We start from the raw sequence: 17,518 nt of genomic DNA on the forward strand, positions 1-17,518 counted from the left end.
AAATCTATTAAATAAACACGTATTATTTTTACTGTGGAATCTATTCTATTGTTACGAGAACAAATTTTAAAGATATGAGGTTAGTTTTTTCAATATATTTGGCATATTAATAAATTGAATAACGAACTGTTAGAGGAGAGACAGAGAATAGTTAAATTGTATTGCAGGTGTTAATTTCCTCAAAAATATTTTTTATATATATTTTTTAAATTTTGTTCTTCTTTCTTCCTTGAATTACAGATGATATTAAATTTTATTAATCCTCTCCACCACCCATTACTAATAGTTAATTAATGTTATTTCCTTCCACTAACAATTTATCATTTAATTTATTAACATATATACTAAACATATCAAATTAACACCATCTCAGGTTGTGCTTGATTTGGGATGGAAATTCTGGGAGGTGAAAGTTACCCTTATAATTAACAGGTTAATTATATTTAGGAAGGTTAATGACGATCAAAAATTGCATGAATTATTAAAGGATAATAATTATCTCAAATGAATGTTTTTCTTCACATTTTACTCTCAGAATCTTCACCGTATAAACTATAATTATAGAAGAAACTAAAATATTTGTGTTTTTAACTGTTCATTTACGGTAATAGCCATTTTTTTTTGCTTTATAGGTCCTTCAAATCTTTTTCATTTGGTCATAGAGATCTTTATTTCTTTGAAATAAGATTCTTTCAGGTTATATCGACAAATTTATTTTCTATCATCTTCTTTGATTTTCATGTTCTTGTGTGTCGGTAAATATTTTGACATATTGAAAATTTAGTCTGTATGCGGGAGTAGTGGTTGAGAGTTGCTGGATATCATGTCACAATTTCTCCATCACAGCTACAGAGCCCTCGATCGGGTGGCAAATAAGGAATCCATGCCGAGGCTTCTTCTTCTTGTTTTTTTTTTTTTTGGTGAAAATGAGAACGCACTGAGGTCTAAAGGTGGTAGAGGCACAAGAAGAGAAGAAAAATTAAAAACTCAAAGGCCCTCCCCATTAAGGGAACAGACATCCTTCGTTCTCAATATCCTGCTGCTAAACACTCGAGAAAGAATTCACTTATTGCAACGATGATCCATTATCAAAGAAAGAAAGTGTGCTTAGCTATTAATTACATGATCTATACCTGCATCATGCTTAAGTAATTATGGATGTAACCATTGTTGCACTGTCTCTCTTTTCATTGTTTGGCTTTGGCAATACTTGTTCATCCTCCCTTCTATCTGCCATTTTTTACCATATTTTTGCAACTTTCCAAGGGCACTGCTTCCTTTTTTCTAATAATTCACAGTTATTCTTTTAACTTCATACCTATTATATATTATTTTAAAACCCTGCTAGGTTTGATAGATCAATCCAGAACTGGAACTCAACCAAGTTAATTTAAAAAAATAAAAAAAATAAAAACTTAGATTATCCTGCCATCTTTTTTAAAAAACCCGTTTGTTAATAATCACCCAAATTAGTTTTTTTTTTCAGTGAGAACTTCTTTATATATTTATGTTTTGTTCTATTATTATCAATATATCCACTAATCCCTCTCTGCACTTGAGAAACGATGGTAATTTAGAAAATGACAGGATGTATAATTATTTGCACCAAGTATGCATGTAAAAAACAAGTTTTTTTATTTGGATTCGAGGAAACCTCACCCTCCGGAAAGCGTACTTTGTGGGCCCAGGTGAGTAAGTAAAACCCCGGCTGTCCAAGGCTCTTACAAGAGATGCACGCCCTGACTCGAACTCGAGACCTGCTGTGCAGATTTCAAGCCATTTGTCACCACGCTACGCTCTTTGGAGACATATAAAAAAAAAAAAAACAAGTTTGCTTTTGACTAACACCCAATTCCTTTTCCTTTTCTCCTTTTTTGAGGATGACTGATCATATACCACCTACTGTCTTTTACTCTTTAACCATGATGTGGTCCTTATGCCAATTGGAATACATGAGTGTGGATGTTAATTAATGGGAGCACACGTATAATTAACCAGTTTAACCTAAAAAAAGTAAAAAAAAATAAAATCAATTCTTGAGTTTTGAGAACCAAAATCTATGGACATCAAGCAATTACCAGTCTGCCTAGTCATTAAATTATATGCCATAATCTAATTAGTTAATTAGGTTTTTTTTCAAAAAAAAAATAATAATCAAATCCCCTCTTCATTATTAACTGCTTTATAAGAGATCTCAAGAACTTTACTCCACATAAAATCAAAAGGGTAAACTGAAGAAAAAGGAAAAAAAAAAAAAGTTCCCCATTCAGAAGTTATTAACTAGTAAAGTTTTATTACAAGTAATAATTTCTCATTTGAAAAGGAGATGGCTGCTTTTTTCTCCTGCTAAATTCCAACAGATTCCAATTAGCTAGCACATATCTAAAAGACCTTGTCTTCTGGATCATTTCATGCTTTTTATATAAAGCAAGCATCCGATCCCTCTGCGTATTTTACTTTCCTTCATGTCTTTCCACCCGCTCAGATGCATCCTTGGAATCAATTTGATTGGTGTCATTCTCTTGCCATCATTTCGACCACCTCCTGATCATATCCACACCTTTTTCTTTACTATATATGAATATTCAAAGACCAATATATGCAACAATAGCAACATATTCTCATAGTCAATTACCCTGAAAAGCATGCATCAATCCCAATTCAATCCTCATAATTCAGAACCTTGACTCATTTCCTCTAGCTCCATTCTGACCATGCGTTCAAGTTGTTGAACAACCTCTCTCATGCTAGGCCTGTCTGCTTTCTTCTCCCTTAGACAGGCAAAGGCGAGCTCTGAGAAGAGTTGTACACTGTTTAGTACATTACTTGATGGCTTCGTGCCGGTTAGCCGTTGATCGACAACCTCCATGATTGCACCATTTTTGGCTGCCTGGCTCACATAGATAGCTAGGTTTACATCATCTTGATCTCGTGAGAAGTCGATGGCCTTTTGAGAAGTGAGAAGCTCTAACAGCACAACCCCATAACTATAAACATCACTTTTGTCAGTTAACTGGTAGTTTCGATAGTACTCAGGATCCAAGTAACCTAATGTTCCTTGAGCACAAGTCGAAACATGGCTCAGCCCTGGACGAGCCAGTCTAGAGAGCCCAAAATCTGAGACTTTAGCGTTGAATTCGTCATCTAGTAGTATATTTGTTGACTTGACATCTCTGTGATAGATGGGAGTGTAGGTCCCGGAATGCAAATAGGCCAACGCTTCAGCAGTTTGCCACGCAATTCTCAACCTCTCTCTCCAACCCAGAAAGGTACTGGAGCAATTTCCATGTAAATGATCATAGAGAGTCCCATTAGAAATGTATTCATAGATCATCAAAGGTTGCTCACCTTCCACACAGCAACCCAAGAGTCTAACCAAGTTCTTGTGATTGACTTGTGAAAGTATTCCAACTTCATTGAGTACTTGTTGGGTGCTTTTGAGGTTTCCGACTTTAGCTGACTTAACAGCCACCACAGTTCCATCTTGAAGCTCACCTTTATAGACTTGTCCAAATCCACCACTCCCCAAAATCCTATCTTGCGAGAAACCATTTGTTGCTTTCTTCACCTCTTTCAACTGGAACATCCTAGCATTTTTCCCACTATCACTTGATTTTAACATGTCTTCTCTTGCCTTGTCTAACTTTGCTCGATTAAAACGTTTTGAGGACTTGCGTACAGTAATTAAAACCATTATTGCTCCAAAAGAGATAAAGGAGATTACCCCTATTGAAACCTCTAAACCCAGGAGGCCTGCAGCTTTCGATTTATGCTTGTTTCTAAAGCAAGTTCCACGAACATGGTCCCAGTAATAGCCCCTGTTACAAAGGCAGCGAGAGAGGCCACTCCTTCCAGCAGGTAAACACTTTGAGGGTCCAGAACAATCAAGCTTGGAGTTACAGATAGGTTCTGGCGGAGAAGCCCATTGAATTTCTACTCCCTCTTCCCATTGACTAGCAGGCTTTTCAGGATCCAAACTTAGGATGCTTCTAAAGGCTTTACAACCTGAATTGTGAAGCCGAATCCTGTATGCTGAGGGCATTCCTCCTGCAACAAAGGTGCAGCAGGGGCTGAGATCAGGACTGCCGGCACACTTAAGCGCTCGGTTTTTGTCAACGTGTCCTGAGCTCTCCAAGTAGCGATGACAGAGACTAGAAGGAGTGCAATTGAGAGGAGTGAGTAAGAGCCGAGGTGAACAGTTGTAAAGAAAGATAGTGTTAGAGAAAGTGAGATTAAAAGGGAGTGTCTGGTTTAATCGCAGGCCCTCGCTCACTACCATGTCTTGAGTAACACATGCACTAGACGCCGACACCCATGGTGATGGTTGCACCACCATACGCTGGAATGAGGCCATGATCCTCAGTACAAGGTAAGAACTTCCATTCATGGCATCAAAATAAAGTTTCTGAGAATGGGAATCGCAGCGAAGATGATAGTTTGGATCTCCACAGGTTGAATATGTGCTCAAAGGATATGGAACTTGTATTGAACCACAGTTGGGACAAGCCTTCTGAGAAGAACAAAAACAACAAAGGAGAAGCAGGAAACAGAAACAGCTAACAATGAAATTAGGAGGGGTTGCAATATGTTGATCAGCTGTGATCATCTTTTTTGAGCGTGGAGATGAATTGAAGAGCTGGAATCAGAGAAGTTGTGGTACAAGGAGGAAGGTAGGATTGAGGCTAAATAAATAGAAGGCAAAGAAAACAAACAGAATAAAGTGGTTGAAACGACAATTTGGAGAGAGGCTGCAAGAGAAGAATCTATGTGCAAACACATCAACTTTACAAATTTATTGGACTGTTTGATTCCTCCTATGATGTGTTGCGTAGTAGGTTTGGAATTTTCTAGCCTTTTATGCTTCTATATAATGGAAGCTTTCGCTAGAAAAAGGTTCCATATTATAGTCTTGTTGCCCTTCACATTTTTTTTCTTCTTCTCATCCTTTCAATTTCAAATGGTCCAGCACTATAATATTTAATTAAACTAGAAATTCCACTACATTTTTATTGCCTTAATTAGCCATATGCGAACACAAGTACTAACTGTCCCGCACAACATGGAAAAACTATAGAAGGGATACATACTTCAACACAATTTTAGGAGTTTCCCATGTCATTGACCTTGCTAAAATTAAGGAACTGGTCATTTTGGTTTCATAGGAGTTTTCCCTAAAGAAAATGTTAGACTGCTAGAAATGTTGTTTGCCATAAGTTAGCTATATTGCTTCTTCATCTTTTTTCGCATTTCAATATAATTAAATTAGAGAACTAATTTTCTATAGGGAGAATCTCAATTTAAACTCAAACCTTTATATTCGTTCTCGATTATGATCCCAAACTTATGAATCTTATCAATTAGGTCCCAAATGTTTCCTATATTTCTCAATCATGTCCTTTTGTCAATTTCTTTTAAGAGTTTATGTCCAATGTACATATTTTATTCACCAAAATCGTACTGATTTAAAGAAAATTTGACATAAAAGTTAATGAAGATTAGTATTTTCAATCTAATTTGTATATTTATGCACTAAAACAATATTAATTTGATAAAAAAAAGTTATTGAACCTAATGATTTTTAAACACGTGGAGCCTAACTGATAAAATTCATAAATATGAAACTTAGTTGAGAATGAGTGTATAGGTTTTGGTCTATTGTGATAAATATTGGTATGGTGTTTACACATATATAGTATAATCCCTAGATAATTGTCTGTGTTATGTTGCGGGTTGAATTAATTTTTTTATATAAAAAACCTCTGTTTTTAATGTATTTTTAGTTGAATAAATAATTTAAACTATATGGGAATTGACCTGATATAACCTAGTCAACTTGGTAGATGCACAAACAAACTGGCTACCAATAAAAATATATTTTAACTAAAAAAATCAAGACATCTTTTTTAAATATTGAAACAACATTTTAGATCAATTCAGATTAACTCGGGTTAACTTGTCAAATTCGCTTCTCAAGTCCTAAGACCTTGATAACTCTATAGAAAAGAAATATTTTTTTAATTAAATTCAATTCTCAATCAACCCAATATTGAAGGATGAAATTAAAAATAAAATTCAACTAAAAAAAGCTGAGTGAACCCGGGTTAACCTGCCAAACTTGGATCATGAGACTAGAAAAATCTTATAGAAAAAAATCAAAAGAAATTATGAAACTCAATTACTATTCAACCTAATATTGAAGGATGAAATTAAAAAAAAAACTGATTAAAAAAAGGACACAAGAAACCACCCAAGTCAACATATGAAACATGTGACTTGGATCATGAGACCGAGATAACCTCATAGAACGTAATCCAAAACAAATTATGAAGCCTAATTTACAATCAACTTAACATTAAAAGATAAAATTAAAAAAAATCAGCTAAAAAAAAACCTAAGTTAGCCGACTTAACCCATGTAGGTCATAAGACCGTGGTAACTCCATAGAAATCAAATAAAAAGAATTATGAAGCATAATTTTTAATCAATTCAATATTGAAGGACTGAATTGAAAAAAATTGAAAAAAATAAACAAAAAAATTGACCCAAATGAACTTGAGTTAACTTGTCTAGCCTAGGTCAAGAGGCTAAGATAAATTTATGGAAAGAAAATAAAAATAAAAATTATAAAATTTAATTTTCAATCAACTAATATTGAATGACAAAATTGAGAAAACCTGACTAACTAATAAAATTCACGACGCGGGTCATGAGACTGTGATAACCCTATAGAAAATAAATTAAAAATAATAATAATAAAACTCAATTCTCAACTAATTAACCCAATGATGAAGCATGAAGTTGAGAAAAAAAATTAACTAAAAAAATACAAAAAAAGATCTAAGTCAACACAGTTAACTTGTAAAACTGACGATCCAAGTTATAAAACTATGATAACTTTATAAAAACTCAATATTGAAGAATGAAATTGAAAAAAAATATATGAAATTATATACTTTATCTTTTCTTTTAAATTCATAGTTTGTTTTGGATATAGACTTAAACTCTTGCATTTATATTAGTCTCTATTTTTATTTTTTATTTTTATTTTGAGTTTTTGTTTGGAATATGGAATCAAAAACTAGTTACAACGATGGCTCTACTGAAACTTAGCATCGTAAACTTGGACATCCCTATTCACTTTTTAAGTTGTTAATAAAAATTAAAGGAGAAAGAAAGCATCGTGTAAGATAACCATCTTTCATGTCATATTACTCCTGAGAGGAAGCCACATGGACTTAAATTACAATACTTTCATAACATAAATTTATTTTATTCCATGAAAAATTCTAAATATTGGATAATCACACTATTAATATTCTACATATAAGCATCTAGAATAATTAAAAGGAAACTTTGTATGTAGAATTCAAAATTAATTCCTACACTTGCCTTTAATTTTGAAAATCATCCTTGAGTTTTGAAAATATATTAGAGGATCATCTTGCAAGATGTTAGAGTATCATTTTGTCATGCATGGTTGATGAACCTTTCTCATCTCTTTTAAATTATGATAATTATTTTGCTTATTTGTAAAACTAATATTTTATTTTTATTTTACCTAATGAAAATAATTTTAGCATTTGAGATTTCTCTTCAATATTGTAAATTTTTTTTATATAAATAATACAGTAAGTTATTCGCAAGATCAAAATAAAAAAGTTAATAAATAATCTCGCTAGAAGAGTTCTCAAGCTTTGCCATTAGCAATTAGAGGTGTTAAAAAAATCAATCAATCTATAATATTTGTATTATTTGACCCGACTCAACTCATTAAAGTCAAATAACATGGATATTAAATTAAAATGATGGGGGATAAAAAAACTAAAGAATTAGATATCATGAGTGGCAAGTCAGGATTTTTAAAACTCGGTCAACTTAACCCAACCCATAGATTTTATACAGCTCATTGTTTGTTACAATTAAATTGATTCTTTTATTTTAGTCAATTGATTTAATTGATGTTTTAAACCTAAATTGTATATTACAATTTAATTATAACAGGTTTTGGGATAATTATTTGAATCAAAATCTTAGCTCTAATTAAGCTCAACCCATTAAAATTAGTAAAATAAAGTCAACACATAGGTTTATGTAATATCCATAAAATATTTAGCCTAATATGATATATCAAACCCACTCAAGTCTAAAAAATAATTAAATGGATAAAGCTTATTGTTAGAAATTAGGTTGGATATAATTAGAAGCTTAAACCCGATACAATTATATCTAGAAACACTTTACTAGAAATATCTCAATTTTATGCTTCTTGACGTATATAATTACAATTTAAATTTTTATTTTATAAAAGCTAAAATAATATATTTTTCATTTCATGTAGACTGACTTTTCATTTACTTTGCATGCAAAAATTTAATCCACAATAATTTTAACTAAACCTATATATATTTTTTAAACCTATTTTTTAAAAAAACAACAACTAAAATCGTTTTCCACAATTGCGAACATATATATACACGTGGATGGTAAACCATAAGTTAGAATAATAATCGGCAACAGGTGTGCACATAGATTATAAACGAACCAACCGCAGCCAATTCATCTACTTTTGTCAGCAGAAAATAAATAACACGAGCAAGGACTTGGAAAGCTAAGACGTGTGAAGATCTCTTGTGACAAACAGATCAAAGGGTGCATTGGTGATCGGTTATTTAAAAAGTTGAGTATTTTAATAATTATGCACAATTTTGCATTTACCTTTTTTATTTTTTTTATCTAATTATATTTTTTTTACCTTTATTTAAAATAGAATATTTAAATATGTGGTAGTTACTTTTCAAAGTGCTTTTCATTTCAAAACATATTAAAATAATATTTTTTTATTTTTTAAAAATTATTTTTAACATCAACACATTAAAATAATTTAAAAATAAAAAAAATATATTAATTTAAAATAAAAAAATAAAAAAATTTAAATTTTTTTAAAAATATTTTCTAACCACAGTGTAAAATGCTTGTTGAAACTCACGACCACTGGATAATGGTCTTATAAATTTCCAAGTTCGAACACGCTTTAACCGTTTTCTTTAGGGTACCCATTTGTGATTTTCGGCCTTCCCACTGCAAAAATCAAGTATTTCTGCCGACGCAGATTCTGCTGTGATAAACCCAAAACCCGTCGCTAGATCCTTTAGCTACGAAGGAAAGCAATTTCGTGGCCAATATCACCATCAGCGGGCCGTCACCACAGCTTCTCGAGATAAGGACCTTTTAAATTGTATAATGTTTGTTAAAATCCCATTAAATGAATATTTTTTTTTTAGAAAAATAATGTTATATATATATGTGTGTGTGTTCATTTCTAGAAGGTGAATGACCTCCACGTTCAATCTCCCAAATTTTTTTTCATGCTGCCTAATAAATCCCTAGTACTGTATTATACTTTCTATAATAAGTTTTTGGAAAATTCTTGCAACAAATTTAGCATGTAATAAGCTCTTTTCACTTATAAAAAGCAATTCATCTGGGGTTATAACGACACTTGGATTACGGGATTTTTTCGCTTTTATATATATTGGTGTCACTACGAATATTGTAGCAGAGTTCTGAAGCATGCGTGTGGTCATGCTCAATTAAACATCTCTTTTGCGAGACTAACATTGACTTCATTTAAATAGGTAAAATTTAAAAATAAATAAATTTTTTTATATTTTTAGATTATTTTAATATATTGATATTAAAAACAATTTTTTTAAAATAAAAAAATATATATTATTTTAAAATATTTTTAAATAAAAAACGTTTTAAACCCTGTTACTACCACAGTCTCAAACTACTCTTTACATGGAGTTTGTAAGTATACATGCATAGCAGTTTTCTAAAATCCAATTGTTTTCTTATAGCAATCAAGATTTTAAATTGGATTATATAATAATTAATGTGTTAAATACGCTACTACATTTGATTCTTTTTTATGCTCATTTTCTGTTTACTCTTACAAAGCATGATTCTTTTTTTTTTTTAAGGCACAATTAACGCAACTTGAGGGGATAAAAAGGGAAATTACAATATTGAATAATGCCTTGTTTTTTGTTTTTTTTGAAATTGGAATAATGCCTTGCTGATTATGGAAGTTAAGACTTTCCATGTTTAATTTAATGCGCGTGCATGCATTATAAATTGACACCTTTTGAGTGGAACTTTTCCATGTAATAATAATTGATCGTGTACCTTGGTGACTTGTAACTTTTCACTATGTTATTAAGATAGTGTTCGTTAATGCTGTAATGACTTTTTAAAAAAATATTTTGTATTTAAAAATATATGAAAATAATATATTTTTTATTTTTTAAAATTTATATTTTAGCATATGAAAAAATTTAAAACATAAAAAAAATTTTAATTTTTTTGGACTGTATTTCTAAATGGTTAAAAATCCAAAAAAACTTGAAATTGAAAGGTTAGAAATCTTTAGACATGCATTCTTCTGTATTCTTTTGTTTTGTTTTGAAAAGTTGAAGAATGTTTAATCTCGAGATTTACAATTAAAAATGGACGATAGAATTGTTAACAAGAACAACCCATAATTAAGTATTCCAATCTAATAATTAAAAGAACAGCACATAAGAAATTATATTCTCATTGAAATCATATTCTTTTTTGGTCCAGCTAAATGCTATTACTCTGTGGTTATGTTTAGTATTGCGGCCAAAACACCACCGGGAATTTGAATTTTTTTATTTTAAGTTAATTATTTTAATATGTTCATGTTAAAAATAAATTTTAAAATATAAAAAGATATATTTCTTAAAAAAAACATTTTAAAACATAATTTTTTCCAAACTGAAAGAATCTCCATGTGGTCAATGAGAGACAGAATTAAAAGGAATAGGATCTTCAACATGCTCAAGGAAAGGACAACATATTATTTATATATATAAATATGTCATGATTAAATACTGCACTGGTTAGAAAAGAGCATCCAACATTAGTGGATGGCTATATTCCTAATTATTATATTAATCATGCAGATATAAATTTCCAAATAAATGAAAAAGAAAACACGTGGATTCAAATTTTTAATTAAGAAGGCTGGATAGAAATAGTTTGTCCCGATAACCCAAATGGTTAGGAAAATTATTTAGATTTAATTTGACTTTCTTGGCAATTAAGGATGAAATTAAGGGAGAAAAAAGAAAAACAAGCATCAAGGAAATTAATGACATCTAAATAATCTTGAGTATCAATGCCTCCTTTAAAAAGAAAGATTTATTTTGAAACAAAACAATCTTCAACTTTCCAGAATAAATGTATATATATAGATTATTAAATCCGTTAGTGACCCATATATGTTTATTGAATTATTTGATTCTTTTTTAGATTCTTGAATTTTTTATATAAAAAACAATGATTAGAGATTTGGAATTTCATACCGATTTGACTTTATAATTTTTAAAATATATATATGAATTTGCCGAGTTAATAATGTACTTAAATTGAAAGGCTGAAGTTGTTATAAACAAACTCTTCTCCTTTAGTATTGAAGCACGTTTGAATCATGCAAATCTAGTATTTTGTTAGGAAAAAAAAATCAAAGACGTATAACAGAGGAAAGATTGTGAATTCTACACATTAAAACAAAAGCTAATGGTGATTTTGTCATTCCCAATCAAAATCATTTAGGTAGTTATTCGGGTAAAATAGCCTTTTCCATATAGTTTATTTATTATTATCATATTGATTGGAGATAAATTAGTCATTTAATAGTTTAAATGCAAAGTGAAATAACTTGAATACACTTAAAAGCAAAAAAATATTAAAATTGTGGTCCAGAGGCTTTTTAGTCTTCTAAAGCTTTGATTGCACGGTGAAATGATTATATTGCCGTTAAAAAAACTGATGCCCAAAAGGTTTTTTGTATTTTCATCATAGTTTTTTAGTTATAGTCAATTTAAATGAGGATCAATTCTGTCTTTTAACAAATATAAATAGAATTAAAAAAAAAGTGATTGACATATGTGGAAAGCGCTTGCGCTCTTTGGGCATCGTGTGCGCATCTTCCTTCCGCGATGGCTTTGGAAGTGTGGCATCATCCTCTTTCTAGTGGCCAGACACGTGTACGGCGAACTAGCGGTTGGGCTATAATGGACTCTTTTTTTTCTTTTTCTATATTTTTTCTCTTTCCTCACCTTAGATTTCACACCAGCTCTTCCAAAATTTAATTATGTTTAATTTTGGTTCTCATTCATTTGATTGATACTTATTTTGCTTTTAATGTTTTTTTAAGTTTGTAAATTTTTTCAATTTTATCCCTTAATATTTTATTTCTTTTAAATTTTTTATTCAATTTGGTTTTCATTCTTTTGATTGCTATATAACTTTTTCCATAAAGCTTTTTCCTTTACTCCATTTATGAGGGCTTAATAATCCACAAATTCATTCTTCAACCTTAAGCATTTTCTCATTAAGCCTTTTAAGGTATCCTCTCGCAGACTCATTATCTACTTGAGTGATCCTAAAAAACTATATAAAACTCCTTTTTGTTGGGATATTTGCAATGAATCTTACCACTAGCTTGGTACAATGGTCATCAAAGCTTGAGATGGAGCTTGGCTCTAAATTATTGTACCATGCACACATCGACCCCTTGAAGGTTGTGAGGAGGATCTTGCACATGACATAGCTATCCTGGATTACCAGTTCCAGGTTGCTCCTCACACTTTGCATATGTTCCCTTAGGTCTACAAGACCATCATAATTATTCAAGGTCATCTTAGATGTAAACATCCTCATTCATATATTCCTATGTAGGTTGCTTTTCATTTTTATATTTGTAAAGTTCTAAGGAGCTCGGGGTTTTTTGCATGGAACGGCAAGATCAGTGGATAGCCTCTTTCTCATGATGACCAGATGGACATCTAGAATACTCTTTGTGTGCACAAGCATCATGATGACACGAGCGCAACATCATGGCGACATGAGCGCTCTTTGGAAGGGCTGGATAACCTTTGAAGGTGAAACCCCTCCTATCATTTTATTTTGCCCATATTTTTATAGGTAGTGTAACTATTTGCGGACACTAAGTGCGACCTGTTGTGGTAAAGATGTATATGAGAGTGCAATTGCTTATTAAGGTGATGTCAAGACTTGTTTTAGTGGCAAAGGGTTTTTTGGCCTATAGGTTGCTAATACTGCTTGGGTGAGGAGTTACTCCTAGTTGATGAGCTATTGAAGGGTTGACTAGGCATAAGTGTTTTTATGGCAGGAAGATCTATTATACATCCTATTTTTAGGAGTGTCTTGATTGTTTGCCATTAATGATGAATAAAGATATCAATAAACCAGTTCTGAAAGAAATAATTAATGGCTTTTGTATGTGAGTTTCCCAATGATGGCGTCAATTGATGATATCCTGAAAATTGATAGGTTGAGGAACAAGGTTCTTTGGTGTTTGGATAATGGTTAATAAAGTGTTCATCTTAATATTCCCCACTATATAGCCAAGGAAGTACATAATTAACGGTAGAAGTCCTTTTCGGTGGCATTTTGAGATCCTCTAATGATAAAGTCAGTAATTTTAAATAGGGATTATAATAAATGAAAGAAAAAACTTTAAATTCAAAGAACTAGAGTACTTGTTCTTGTTTTCGTATGATAAATGCTCTAAAGATTAAGGTATAAATGCTTGGAGAGTAGAAAAAATGAATCATTTACCTGAATAATTCAAGGGGTATTTATAATATCTAAACTTGTTGTTTTAATTGAGTGGAGGACTTGAGAGTCATCTGGTCCTGATGACATTAATGAGGGATGAAAATCTCTAACACATCGATAAGGAGGGAAAAATATCCGTTACAAAGTATTAATAAGGTGAAAATATGATAGGCCCTTGAAAGATATTTTATATACTTACATATAAGATCACAAGCTAATTTTTAACGTAATAGAAGAATTGAATAATTTTGTAATTGCTATGGTAAAACATAATTTTTTTAGTCTTTGTATAATAATTTTTTTTAAAAAAAAGTGTAAAGAAAAAAATTATAAAAACAAATTACAAAAAAAAAGATAAGAACAAAAATAATAGTATAAATAGGTCAAGTGAAGAGTGATAAATATTCAAAGTGTAAAAATAAAAAATAATAGTTTTTCCCTAAAAAAAAATGTAAAGAAAAAAAAAGAAAAACTAAAAACATATTACAAAAAAATGAAAATAAATAAATAATAATAAATAAACCAACTATAAAATAACCTAGTGTAAATATTACCATAAAACCCTACCATATTCAATCACTAACTAACTTAACTCGGTATACCACAGGCTGATGGGTGTAAATACTGAATACTTAAGAATAATGATCATCCTTTTTTGGTCCATGTTTACACTCTATGCAGCAGGCTTCATTTGGGCCCAAAAACCATAGATATGGGCCCCATCGAAGTAGTAGTTCGTTGGGATCAAGATTCGGCCCTAATCTTCTCATTGCATATGAAGCTGTTCCGAAACTTCAGTAAAGAAATAGGATGTGAACGCTATTTGTACAAAAAATTTAGAATCTTCCACTGATTACCTCAATGATATACTTTAAAGAAAAATATACGAAAATAAAATAAAAACCCTAACTATAAAAATATATTTTTTAATTCTCTCTCTATCTTGTAACTAATGCTCTAATTATTATTTTTTTATATTTATCAAAGGAAAAAATACTAATGGTAATTTTGCATATGATCCTCTTTCCAAGATATTTCATTGGAGTTAATGCTACACTATATATTTGTACTATATGGACCAATTTATATTTATATTATTTACTTTAGTGGATTTGTACATTGCAGACTTGGTGTTGTATTTGCATCGGAATTTTAATAAAATTTAAATATTTATTTTTATTTAAAATTAATTTTTTTAATAGTTTTGATATGATGATATAAAAAATATATATTTTAAAATAAAAAATATTTTAAAAAAATATAGGTCCCTTGTTTAAGAGCTCTTGTCTAAATGAAGATGGATTAAAATTTAATTTTTTTTAAAAAACTACTTTTTTATATTTTCGGATCGTTTTGATGTGTTTATATTAAAAATATATTTTAAAAAATAAAAAAAATATTATTTTAATATATTTCTAAAAAACACTTAAAAAAAATTACTATTATAATCTTAAATATCCTCATGATACATGAGATCTTTAACCCTTTGCTTAAAAAATCTCTTTGTTTTTTTTCCCTCTCTCTCGTTAAGAAGGTGGTTCCTGCAATACTCATGAAGGGACCCATAATAAAAATAAAATGTAAAATGACCACATTTTTTTTAAAAAAAAATGTCACGAGTATAAAGCGACAAGATATATAATTAACCAATAAACTTTACTATATGACCATGTTGTTCACTTAATAAAACCTTTCCAAACTATAAGCCGACAAAAACTGTGCAAAAGGTTTCCTTCCCTTCCCTGTTAAGTGCTAACAAAATAACATTCTGGCATTTACTCAACTTTTTTCCAGTGGCTATAGTCGTCGTGGTGGGGGCATGGCGCCCCATTTATATCTAGTTTTTTTGCCCTTTTCTTGTCTGGACATTCTTGCTGCCATGCCAATGAACTCAGTACTCTATAATTTAATATGGTGTTCTTGGCAAAGAAACTGTGCTAAGTGCTGGTGTGCTATAAATTATTTCCATAAACATATATTGAAAGAAGCTAGAAAGCTAAATTAGTGGTCGCCAAGTCACCAGCCGATTGCATTTAGCTGCACTGGTGAGCATACAATGTTGCTATTGTTTTTTTTTTTCAGTTTAACGTGGTGTCCGGGTCAATTTACGTGTACTTCGACTAATCCCACTAGTTCTAAAATTAACGACCATGTAAGCCTTTAGTGGTCATCATGTAAGCAACCACATGGCTCGAACCTGAAACTATAGAGGAAGCAAACCTTTTAATCCCAAATTTTTACCATTAAACCACTATCTAGATGGTTAATGTTGCTATTGGTTTCTTTTGTTCAGTGGTGGGTTGGTATTTTCTTCTGCTTTTGTCTCTTTTATTATTATTATTATTTTGCTGGCGGGAGGAGGGGTGAGGTATCGATCATTGATGTCAAATTTAACATTTTTGAGAAGAAAATTCCTCGTTTGGGAGATATTTATTGGAATTGACCACCGTTTACAATATAGTTGTTATGATTTATGAACAAAATAACTTGCCTTCTTTAAAAAAGAAAAAAAAAGAATTGAATTGCTGAAAATCTTGAAAAATAATCCTTTTTTTTCTCGGTCATGTGGCATGCACTGTCTAAAATGGCTTGGGTTTTGTTATGGGGTTTCGACGGCGGCATCCTTGCTATAAGCCCCTTCTTTCCTCTGGGTCGATACTACGGTGGTGTTTGTTTGTTTTTTTTTTTTTTTTAACTTAATATTTTTTATATAATATTAAGTTAAATGTGGGTATGTTATAATTAGATAAAAATTTATTTTATATATGTTGATAGTCAAATAGATATATTTATGAATTAATAGAATAAATATAGGTTCAAAAAAAAATTAGTTAAACCATCCCAGAATAACAACTCAAAAAATTAATATCTTTTGATTCGATCGTTAGACACGAAGTTAAAAAATTTATAGCATTTTTCAGAAAATTGCTTTTCTTATAATGATTATGAAATTGCTACCCTGACATTTAGATCTTTAAATTTTCAAAATTTCACCTCATGCCCCGGTTTTAACCGTTGTTATAATTTTTCTTATTATTTTTAGTTTTCATGTTTTTTTTTATAATTTTATATTTTTATTTTGTTTCTCAGGTAGAGTTTCTAACCTATTTTAAACTTTATAAACATTCTCTATGATTATTATTTCATAGAAAAATAAAACATGTTAACTTAAAATTAACCTTTTTTATTCATTAAAATTCATGTGTTTTTTTAATTATTATTTAGAAATTCTAAAAAGACTTGGCGGGTTTCTAGACTCGAATTTTGTGTTTTTCTTGTTACTTGGCATTGGACTGGGGTTTGTGAGAGAGTGTATAAGAGCTTTTCCTGGGACCTTCTCTCTAGGCTTTCATTTTATTTATTTAACAACTACAGGACTTGAACTTGAGATCATAAGAAAAATAAATTTTTTAATCCCAAAATCACAAATTTTTTTTTTCTTTTTAGGTTTTCTTGGCTCATGTTGTTGATAGCTTTTCATTCTAGTTTGGGCCTTCGTGTGCTTTCATGTTCATCATCTTGGATTTCTCTTGGCATTATTTTGTAGTTTTTTTCAGTTGATATTCTCTCTTTTTTAAAAAAAAGAAATTAAAAAAAGAAAAGGTAAAATTTAGTTCAAAATCAAGATTTTAAAAACTAAAGGGATCGAAACTATAACTATTTGAAAAGCATGACAACCAAAACAGACATTCTTTCTCCCCTCTCAAAGGGACTGGAAAACAAGAAAGATAAAATTTAGACCAAAATCAAGATTTATGAAAATTAAAGAAACCAAAACTAATCATTTGAAAAGTACGAGAACTAAGGTGTATTTTTCACGTTGATTTTGAAAATGCCATTTATTTTC

General features: G+C 30.5%; 1 protein-coding gene and 1 long non-coding RNA gene across 2 annotated transcripts; one reads left to right on the plus strand and one right to left on the minus strand.

The window, feature by feature from the left end:
- Positions 1-2,244: 2,244 nt before the first annotated feature.
- LOC133688816 (wall-associated receptor kinase-like 20) lies at positions 2,245-4,606 on the minus strand. The gene is made up of 2 exons (XM_062108432.1): positions 2,636-4,606; positions 2,245-2,544 (listed from the first exon to the last, which is right to left on the minus strand). Exon 1 carries the CDS (start codon positions 4,604-4,606, stop codon positions 2,669-2,671), a length of 1,938 nt encoding a protein of 645 aa, XP_061964416.1. The 3' UTR covers positions 2,245-2,544; positions 2,636-2,668.
- Positions 4,264-4,931, plus strand: LOC133688817 (uncharacterized). Its single transcript, XR_009841207.1, has 2 exons — positions 4,264-4,369; positions 4,452-4,931. It is a non-coding gene; the product is annotated as an uncharacterized LOC133688817 (long non-coding RNA).
- Positions 4,932-17,518: the final 12,587 nt, after the last annotated feature.

The sequence above is a fragment of the Populus nigra genome, chromosome 3, assembly GCF_951802175.1.
Source record: "Populus nigra chromosome 3, ddPopNigr1.1, whole genome shotgun sequence".
Lineage (NCBI taxonomy): Eukaryota > Viridiplantae > Streptophyta > Magnoliopsida > Malpighiales > Salicaceae > Populus > Populus nigra.

What these genes read in the sequence shown, in the direction of transcription:
- LOC133688816 (XM_062108432.1), bottom strand. Translation starts at nt 4,606, where the DNA reads ATGATCACAGCTGATCAACATATTGCAACCCCTCCTAATTTCATTGTT.